This window comes from Orycteropus afer, unplaced genomic scaffold (genome assembly GCF_000298275.1).
Source record: "Orycteropus afer afer isolate SDZICR_OR568_19922 unplaced genomic scaffold, OryAfe1.0 scaffold00440, whole genome shotgun sequence".
Lineage (NCBI taxonomy): Eukaryota > Metazoa > Chordata > Mammalia > Tubulidentata > Orycteropodidae > Orycteropus > Orycteropus afer.
The window spans coordinates 1,963,185-1,973,850 of record NW_006922027.1 but is presented as its reverse complement, the minus strand read 5'-3'; the positions used below and the strand labels follow the sequence as shown (position 1 = coordinate 1,973,850).

General features: G+C 44.8%; 1 protein-coding gene across 1 annotated transcript in view; it reads left to right on the top strand.

Annotated features, from left to right (window-relative positions):
- Nucleotides 1-581: 581 nt before the first annotated feature.
- ABHD12 (abhydrolase domain containing 12, lysophospholipase) overlaps nt 582-10,666 on the top strand; it is a 225,537-nt gene continuing 215,452 nt past the window's right edge. The window contains exon 1 of the mRNA XM_007954185.2: nt 582-772. Within this exon, the coding sequence (XP_007952376.1) occupies nt 582-772 (191 nt within the window). The remainder of the gene's footprint in view (nt 773-10,666) is intronic.

Genomic DNA, 10,666 nt, shown 5'->3' with positions numbered 1-10,666 from the left:
GTCAACAGAACAGAATTGTGATTTGTTACTTTTCTTTTTGTGTTCTTATAAACATTTATAAGAATATTTCCAGGGTTATCCCGACTGATTTTCCAGTGTGGGGAGAGAGTGGAGGTCCATTCCCTTGTGGCCGCTCTTAACATGTTCTCACGGTTTGGCGAGTTATCCTGGTACATTCGTTCACCCGCCAAGACAACCCTCACCAGCTGTGGAGGCCAAGATCCCGCTCCGCAAGGCTTGCCAGCAGCTCGGCCATGCCCTTACTATGACGCGTAGCCACAGGTTCTTCCGCCCTCACCCAAGATGGCTGTTAGCTGGCTGCTGATAATAGGCGCGTTCTCAGAGAAACTAGTGCGAAGGCTCGCTGGGGGTGGGCCCGAGGGCGGTGCCTAGTGCTGATTGGTCTGCGCAGCCCGCCAGGCACCGCGGTGGTCCACAGTCGGGTCTAGCGGCCTGGGCGGAGATGTGAGGGCCTTGGGGCAGAGGTAGATAGAGTCTCCAGGCAGTAGAGACTGCGGCGGGAGCGGCACAGACGGGCGTGCTGGAGAGGCCAGCTGGCGCCCTCGGCGGCCGGCTGCGGGATGAGGAAGCGGAACGAGCTTGTCACCTTGGAGCATGAGCGCTGCGTCGCCTCCGGCTCGACCTCCTCAGGCACGGCCGCCGCGGCGCTGGACGCCGACTGCAGTCTGAAGCAGAACCTGCGTCTTCCTGGCAAGGGGTCGGCCGAGTCGCGCTGCGCGGCCGACGCGGGCATGAAACGAGCTCTGGGCAGGTGAGGCGCCGAGTAGTGGGCGGGGCGGGCGGAGCCCCTCACCTAGATGACACGTAGCTACAGAGCCCCCATCCCCTCCTCAAGTTACCTGCCTGCAGGAGCGCCCCCCACCTTTGTTCACCCCGTCTATTCCGCCGGTGTTCTGGACCCCTTATTTACCTGGCTGGCCGATGTGGCACGCCGGCCACCCTTAAAGCCCCCATTCCCTCCGGAGTTACCTGCCTGGAGGTGCGCACCCCATCCGTCTCTCAGACCTGGACCCGAGTTGTCTTCTGACGCTTCGCGGCCCATCACGGGCACTGCCAAATGAGCTGCACACCCCTATCCTTTCTCAGGTGAGCCCGTTGAGGGGACCTCTTGGGCGGCGAGGTTCAAAATTCAATTCATTGACATGGAATCCATTCCAACTAATAGTGAACCCCATAGGGTTTACTTCCGCGGAGCGGATGGTGAGTTCGAACCAGAGATCTGTTGAATAGTAGCCAGATAACCAGTACACCACCAGAGCTCCGTGTTGTTGTTGTTGTTATGTGTCGTCCAGTCAGCCCCGACTCCTAGCGACCCCTCCTTAGGTTTCCGAGGTGGTATCACTACGGAAGTAGATTGCCCAACCTTCCTTCTGTAGTTGGTGGGTTTGAACCACCGGCCTTCTGGTTAGCAGTCAAGTACCTTAGGCACTTTGCTACCAGAGCTCCCCCAGAGCTCCGTAGAAGGTTGAAAACAAAAACTAAAACTCACTGCCTTCAAGTGGGATCCGGCTCATAGCGACCTCTCCTTGGGTTTCTGAGGTGGTATCACTACGGAAGTAGATTGCTCAATCTTCTTTCCGAGGAGTTGGTTGGTGGGTTTGAATTGCCAGCCTTCTGGTTAGCAGTCAAACGCCTTGTGGAAGAAAATGAGGGGGTGGGTCAGGAAAATCGCTGGGGGAGGTCCCTGGACACTGGGCAGGTAAGAGGTAAGACATGGAGCAAAGAGAGGTAGGGTGTATATGACTCTTCTCTGCTTCGGACCCAAACCCAATCGCGGGAGGGAGCGCCCTTCTAACTGGAATGGAGTGTTCAGAAGCTTCCCTGCAACTTGTGTCTAACTTTCATGATGCTTAGATCTCTGGCAGCTAGTTGTCCTAAGTGACATTCGTTGCTGTTGGAAAGGCTAGACTTTTGGGGAAGGGTTAAATGGGCTATGGTACCAAAGAAAAAGGAAGGATGGAAGGCATTTTCAGCTACTGGAGAGAAACCTGTTGTGTGATGTTCAGATGTTTGGTGGCTCATGACATCAGACCCAAGGAGTTAATCCATGAGAGAATCACCATAGAGTTCTGAAGTCATTCAGCTATTTGCGTTCTCCTGTTGGGCAGGAGATAAATGTGTTTATGTAAAGCTGACTTCAAAATAGGAGCCCTGGTGGCACAGTGGTTAAAATGCCCGGCTGAGAACCCAAAGTTTAGCGGGTTGGACCCACTAGTGGTTACGCGGGACAAAGATGTGGCAGCCTGGTTCCATGTGGCAGTCTGCTTCAGTAAAGGTTGTTGTTGTTATGTGCCGTCCCGTTGGGCCCCGACTCATAGCGACCCCCTTGGGTTTCCGAGGCAGTATCACTATGGAAGTAGATTGCCCAGTCTTCCTTCTGAGGAGTGGCTGGTTAGCAGTCAAGTGCCTTAGGCACTACGCTACCAGTCTTGGAAACCCTTCAGGACATTTCTACTATGTCTAGAGAGTCATGAATCAGAATTGCCTTGAGGCAATTGGTCTGGACTTCAAAATTGAGATATGAGCATATTTCACAGGAACAAATTCCTCATTTAATTATCTGGCTATTTGTAGAACAAATATTCATTCCAAATTTTTTTAAGACATTGTGTTGAGGTTTAGGTTAAAGTTTACAAAGCAAATTAGTTTCCCATTCAACAGTTTATACATAGATTGTTTCATGACATTGGTTACAAATCCCCTCAGTGTGTCAGCACTCTCCCCACTTCCACATTGGATTTCCATTTCCTGACCTTTCCTGCCTTCTGGACTTTGCTTTTGGAGAAATGCTGCCTTTTTGATCTCGGTATTGTTGAGTGTTCTGAGGAGCCATTCCTCACTGATATTAAGATAATCTTCAGGAATGGGTTCATTTCTCAGTTTGAAATGGAGATTCCACTAGTGTCTATCAGACTGGTCTTTTTCATGAATTTGAATTTTGTTTTACTTGTTTCTCCACTTAGTACAGGACCTTCTATTGTTCAATCAGAGAGGTTGGTAGTGGTAGCCAGGCACTATCTATTTCTTCTGGTCTCAGGCTAGTGAAGGTTGTGGTTCATGTGATCTGTTAGTCCTTTGGGGTAATTGTTTCTTTGAGTGTTTGAAATTTTTCACTCTTTGCTCTGGATGAGAACAGGCCAGTCTTAGATGACCACTCAGAAGCTGTTAAGGCCCAAGTTGCTACTCATCAAAGTAGAATATAGAACATTGTGTTTTTGGATATGTTATGCCAGTTGATGTAGATGTCTCCCAAGACTATGTTGCCTAGCCCTCAAGCCCAGTAACTCAGTCCCATGAGGTGGTTGGATATGGCTAAATTTCCATGACTCTGCCCCTGTGTGTTTTATTATACACATGGATATATTTGCAGCACATATAAATATGCTTGTAGAAATATCCACGGTCATGGCAATTTTGGAGTCTTGATGTTTCTTGGTGTAGTTTGAAGAAGTTAGTATATAATGTTAATAGGTCTTGTAGCAAAGTCACTACTCTTGGGGTATTGCCTTAATTGACACTGGCCACTTCAATATAAAATATTTGTACAGATAGCCCCTAAAGAAGAACAAAATTTCAACTGCATTGTTTAAAAGATCATGAAATGAGGGTATTAAAAAAAAATACTCAATGCAGTCGAGTGGGATCTTACTCATAGCGATCCCTCCTTGGGTTTCCAAGGCAGTATCACTACGGACGTAGATTGCTCTATCTTCCTTCCGAGGAGTGGCTGGTGGGTTTGAACGACCAGCCTTCTGATTAGCAGTCAAATGCCTTAAGCACTACACCACCAGAGCACCTTGTTGTTGTTGTTATGTGTCGTCAAGTCAGACCCGACTCATAGTGACCCCTCCTTGGATTTCCGAGGCAGTATCACTATGGAAGTAGATTGCCCAACCTTCCTTTCAAGGAGTGGCTGGTCTAGAGCACCTTGTTGTTGTTGTTGTTGTTGTTATTTGCTGTCGAGTCGGCCCCGACTCATAGCGACCCCTCCTTGGGTTTCCGAGGCAGTATCACTACGGACGTAGATTGCTCTATCTTCCTTCCGAGGAGTGGCTGGTGGGTTTGAACGACCAGCCTTCTGATTAGCAGTCAAATGCCTTAAGCACTACACCACCAGAGCACCTTGTTGTTGTTGTTGTTGTTGTTGTTGTTGTTATGTGCCGTCAAGTCAGACCCGACTCATAGTGACCCCTCCTTGGGTTTCCGAGGCAGTATCACTATGGAAGTAGGATTGCCCAACCTTCCTTCCAAGGAGTGGCTGGTGGGTTTGAACCGCCAGCCGTCTGGTTAGCAGGCAAGTGTCTTAGCCACTATGCTACCAGAGCTCCCAATAGAATCCTTTAAATCAATGGTGCTCAATTCTGCCAAAAGGGGAGGGACTTCTTGTGTGTGTGTGTGTATAAAATGATCTAACAACTGGTCAATATTTTTAATAAAATTGTTTTTTCTTCCCTGTGTAAATATTTATCTGCATTAAAAACTTAAGATTTAGCTTTAATGCACTTTGATTAACAGGTTTGGCATAACACTTAGATAAAATGAGAACTCCATCTTTTGAAGAAACAAATTGTTAAGCATAGAAAGGTTTTGGGAAACAATGCTGAACTGGCATCTTCCTGAAAAAATGAATTATGTTAAAAACATCTGATAAATGTTTATTTTTATGTGAGGAGCTAAAGAGACATTTTAGGGAGGAAAGGCCAAATTTGTTCATTACTCCTGACCATTGAGTCAATTCTAACTCATAACCTCATTGGGCTTCCAAGGCTGTAAATCTTTATGGAAGTAGACTGCCTCATCTTTCTTTTGCAGAGCAGTGGATGGGTTCAAACTGCTGACCTGGCCAATGCCTTAATTGCTATACCACCAGAGCTCCTTTTACTATATTAAAAACATCTGATTAATGTTTATTTTTTTTTGTGAGAAGGCAGAAACATTTTAGTGGTGCTTATATCTGTTGGGTGCATAAAAGGCTGTTAGGGGAATGAAAAGAAAAGCAGGGAGAAAAGGCCAAATTTGTTTGTTACTCCTGGCGTTCTTCCCTATTGCCTGGAACACTCCAACATTCTCCCCAACATTCTCATGCTCTGTCTTCATTCAAGTCTCTGCTCAACTGTTACCTTAGAGAAGTTTTCTGGGACCAGCCCTTCCAAAATAGCCTTCTTCTCACTGTCAACCTCCCTATTCTGTTTACTTTTTTCTTCATTGTACTTACCACTTACCTGATAATATAATTACATGTGTACTTGTTGACCTGTTTTATTGACCATCTCCTCCTGAACTAGAGTGGAAGCTCCATAAGAATAGGAATAGTGTTTTCTTAACCATTGTATCTTAATACCTTTGTGAGTGAATGAATATCTGTAGCAATTCTAAAAGTGGGATTGCTAGACCAAAGAATGTATGTGTTACAACTTTGAAAAATAAAGCCAAATTACCCTCAAAAGAAGAAGTACCGATTTGTACTCCTGCCAACAGTGTAAGGTGTCTCTACACACACACACACACACACACACACACGTATTCTCACCACACATCACCAGATACTTTGGTCTTTCTGTATCTGATTGTTGAAAAATGGCATCTGGTTTTAGCTGTAATTTACATTTCTTACTTCTTGTTGTTGTTGTTAGGGACCTAATAGGACAGAGTAGAACTGCCCGTAAGGTTTCCTAGGCTGCAATTTTTGTGGGATTAGATCACTAGATCTTTTCTCTCTCAGAGCTGCTGGTGGGTTTGAACCACCAATCTTTTTGATTAGCAGCCGAGCATTTAACCATTGAACCACCAGGACTTGTTTCTTAATTCAAGTTTTTAAAAAATTGTTTATTATTTTTGGAAACTAGAGGGATGGTGAGGTCTTTGGGGAGGTTGAGAGACCATATTCCATCTGAAGGGAGCAGCAGCTACCATCCTCTGTGCTATTGCTGTCTGGAAGGAATGTGGACCTGGAGTGGCCAGATCTTCCAGTCTTTCCAGGTTTTTTTGTTTTGTTTGATTTCGTAGTATCACCAAAATTCTTAATATTGACAACTAATTCAGATAAAAACTACTTAGAGGTCTAAACACACACATACACACACATACACAATTTTTTTCCCCTTGGACTAAAGGGTAATTTTTTTTTTTTAAATTATGATTTGGGTAAAAATTTACAGAGCAAATACACTTTCCACACAGAAGTTCACATACAATTTGTCTCATGACATTGACCACAATTTAGCACAATGAACATCTCCCCTCCCACTTCTCCCGATAGCTACCTCTTCCCTATGGCCATCCTTCCATGCACTCCTACCCCCTGAGCCGTCTCCCTGTGCCTGAGCAGCCCTTCTTTCTTGCATGCTTGTTCTCTCCAAGGAGTGTATCTACCTCAGGTAAATGGTCAACTGATGTGCCTGTCTATTGTTTGGCTGAAAGCCACTGGTGTGCATTCAATTCCAGACCTGAAGGGTAGCTAGGGGCCATGGTCTCAGTGGTTCCACCAGGCTCCATCGGACCAGCAAACCTGTTTCCCGCTTTTTTTTTTTCCCCCAAATGATTTTGAGTTTTGTTCCACACTGTTCTCCTTCTCTATCTAGGATCTCCTACAAAGATGCTCTTCCAAGTGGTTGACAGTAGTAGCCGAGCAGCATCTATTTCTTCTGGTCTCATAGTTGTATAGGCTGCAGATTGGATAGTGTACCAGTCACTAGGACTAATTGTTTCCATGAATTTTTGGTTTTCTTCATTCTTCTTGGCTCTGGACAAGGAGAGACCCATCATTGCATCTAGATGGCAGCTTGCAAGCTTTTAAGATCTTAATCACTACTCACCACAGTAGGAGGTGGAACAATGTTTTGTGTAGTATGTTATGCCAACTGAGCTTGATGTCCTCTGCGACCATGGTCCCAAGCCCACAGGTTCAACTATTCAGTCCCGCTGGGTAGCTGGCTGTGACCAAGCAGTGACTACAACCTTGCCCCTTGTCAGCCCCATTATACACCTGGGAATTCAGATCATACACATAAAGTTATTGGATCACTGTCTGCCAACCCTATAAATGTTCTTGGGTGCACTCTCCACTTCATATACATACCTAATATTTCAGCCTGTTCACCCATCTATCCACCCATATACCCGTGTTTGCCTTTACTGACCACGCCTTGCTATATGTGCAAAAGGGTTCGTCTTTGTTGTCTGTACTTCCCACGTACCTCTCTCTGTCTTTCTCTTCCTCAATGCCATTATATTGATCACTCACATTTGGTACATTGCTCTTTTCTTCACACAAATCAAAACTTATCTCTATCTATCTAACAGTATTCCCTACCCTTCCCTCCCAGCCCTGGTAACCAACAAAGAAAATGACCTTCCATAGATAAACGTTTCCTTGACTATTACAATAACGGACTGATACAATATTTGTCCTTTTGTGATTGACTTCCTTCACTCAGCATAATGTCCTTCAAGTTCATCCACATTATGTGGTGTTTTGCAGATTCTACATTATTCTTTCAGGTTGCACAGTATTCCATTGTTTGTATGTACCATAGTTTGGATATCCATTCCTCAGTTGATGGACACCTATATTGTTTCCATCTTTTGGCTATTGTAAATAGTGCTGCGATGAACATGGGTGTGCATATATCTGTTCTTGTTGTGGCTCTCACTTCTTTAGGGTATGTAACTAGTAATGGAATGTTGTTGTTGTTGTTATTTGCCATCGAGTCGGCCCCGACTCATAGCGACCCCTCCTTGGGTTTCCGAGGCAGTATCACTACGGAAGTAGGAATGCCCAACCTTCCTTCCGAGGAGTGGCTGGGTCAAATGGTATTTCTAGTTCCAACTTTTGAAGGAATCGCCATACTGCTTTCCACAATGGTTGTACCATTTTACAGTCCCACCAGCAGTGTATGAGAGTCCCAATCTCTCTACAACCTCACCAGCATTTGTTATTTTCTGTCTCATTGAACTTTGCTACTAGTGCTGGAGCAAGATGGTATCTCATTGTTGTTTTGATTTGCATCTCTTATAGCTAGTGATCATGAGCATTTCTTCATATGTTTGTTGGCTGCTTGAATATGCCCCTTGGTGAAGTGTCTATTCATGTCATCTGCCCATTTTAAAGGGTAATTTTTAAAGGTAAATGTCTAACTCATATATCAACTTTAAGCTCTTTGTGAGAAAGACCTAGATATTAATTCTTCTTTGCACACTCTCTTACACCAGAAAAACCAAACTCACTGCTGTCAAGTCGATTCAGACTCATAGTGACCCCTCCTTGGGTTTTGGAGGCAGTATCTCTATGGAAGTAGATTGCCCAGTCTTCCTTCCAAGGAGTGGCTGGTGGGTTTGAACTGCCAGCTTTCTGGTTAGCAGTCAGATGCCTTAGGCACTATGCCGCCAGAGTTCCTCTTACACCAGGAAGTATTTGGCAAATGAAGGATTTTGTAGGCTGTTCATTTTTTTCATAGTAATCCTGGAGTTCTTGGTAATATACCTTGAGAGTGTAAGTGATCCAATTCAGACTCTCAAAGGCAGTAGTGAGATGTACAGGGTACAAGATACAAGATGTACAAGGCCTGTGTATTTCAGTGGACTAGTCTTTATTCTTCTACTGCCAGTTCACAGTCAGATCTAACAGATGGACTCAGATGATTGAGACTTATGAGAAGTTTCATAGCCACATCACCCTCACATACAAGTAAAGGAGAACACAGCCATGGCCACTCTTGGTCTTCCTTGACCAATAGGAAAGGACTTTATGCAAAGTTGCTAATGGCTTCACCATAACCCAGAGAGGTGGATTTTGTTGTTGATGTTACGTGCCGTCGAGTAAGCTGAGGTTAACCTCTGCCTCCTTTGACACCATCCTTCCTGAACTTTAAGAAGATGAGAGTTAGCTCTACCTGTTTAATTAAGTCTGTTTTGTACATCTCCTTTCTATTTCCACTCCACCCAGAATTTGTGCTGCAGTCAGTGTCCTAGAACACTGAGCCTTGGTGCTTTACTATATCCTACATATACTCCTTAATAGAACTGAGTGTCCTATGTCTTCCTTTAGTTACCAGCTCCTTTCAGCCAACATGCATCCTTCTCTCAAGGAAGTATTTGTCTTCTATGGAAACCATAGACAGATACTGTTTAATATGTGGGAGATATTTTTTGGTAGATTAAAGGCTCCTGAAAACACTATCATGGAAGCAGTCTGAGAGAGACATAGAAAATAAGTCATCTATCAGGTTTATGCAGCAATGGAAATAGGACTCCTTTCCAGATTCGTGATCCTTCTCCCATCAAAGTACTTTACAATATGAAGAAAGTCATTTGTCTTGTCATAAACTGAGAGCTAGCATCTGGAATGTCAGGGCCATTGATGCCAATTCAGGGAAGATCAATAGCCAGGAAGGCTTGACTAAAATGTCCAGTTGTCTGAAGGAGATGTTATTAGGCAGGGTCCCCACTGTAATATCATTTGATATTTTAGAAGAAAGTATGTATGAGTAAATAGGTCTGTAATAATGGCAGGAGGATGGTGTCTGACCTCCTCTAACTTCACAAGGGGGAAGTAGAATCGAGATCAGCAGCCCAAGACTGATTCCTGTGAGATGGAGGTCAGATAGGCCTCCACTCTCCACCCCACCCCACCCTTTTTAAAAAAATTATTTTCACATGAGCAGTTCCTCCCATAGCATTCACTACTTCTCTGCTAGGTTTAATAACTAGTTGCATTGGCTACACAGAACTCATAGATGTTATTCACGATTAGGGGACTTATTAGAGAAGTAAGAGTTTACAATTCAGGATCATTAATGACTCAGGATGTAGGTCTTTGTTCAGTACAGCTTCTTTTCAGCTTTTCATGCCCTCTCTGGCCCTTGGTCCCCAGGCCTCTTGGACCTCTTAGGCTAATTCAGCCTCTGCCCTGCTTGGGCAAATGTTACAAAGCTCTTTAGTTCACCAGTAAGTGCCCAGAAGCACCCCACTCTGTCAGCAAGTCTCCTGCCTGAAGATGCTCAGCTCTTTCGCTCCATAGCTCAGTCAGTAAGTCTATCATCTGTTAAGTCCCTGGAAGTGCCTCACTCTGTTAGCAAGCCTCCTGCCTGAAGGTGGTCAGCTGTCTGACTCTGTGGACCAGAAGCCTACCATGCCTTCTCCTGCTAGTCTTCTGATTATGGTGATGCCATTTCTCTGTGTCTGCTTCTCGCTGTCTCTGGTGTTACATCTCTTTATTTCTCTGTCTCCTTGGTCTAGAAGCTTCTCAGTGCAGGGATCCTGGGTCCAAAGGACGTTCTGCACTCCTGGCTCTTCTTTCTTGATGATTTTGAGGTCCCCTTTCTGCTTTGGGATGGCTAGTGAGATGGCAAAACTGACTAATCCACTCGTTAAGGTTCTGTACACATTATTTGCATGACCCCACCCCTACAAGGTTGCCATACTCATTATTTACATTATTAGGAAGCTGTCCAGTCAGTGCTTTTGGTGGACCACACAAGCACCTCATTTACATGGTCCTATCCAGTCATTGAATCAGACAACCATATGATCTACTATGCCGGGAATGACACTTTGAAAAGGAATGGTGTGGCATTCATCATCACAAAGGAGGTTTCAAGATCTGTCCTGAAGTACAATGCTGTCAGTGATAGGATAATATCCATAC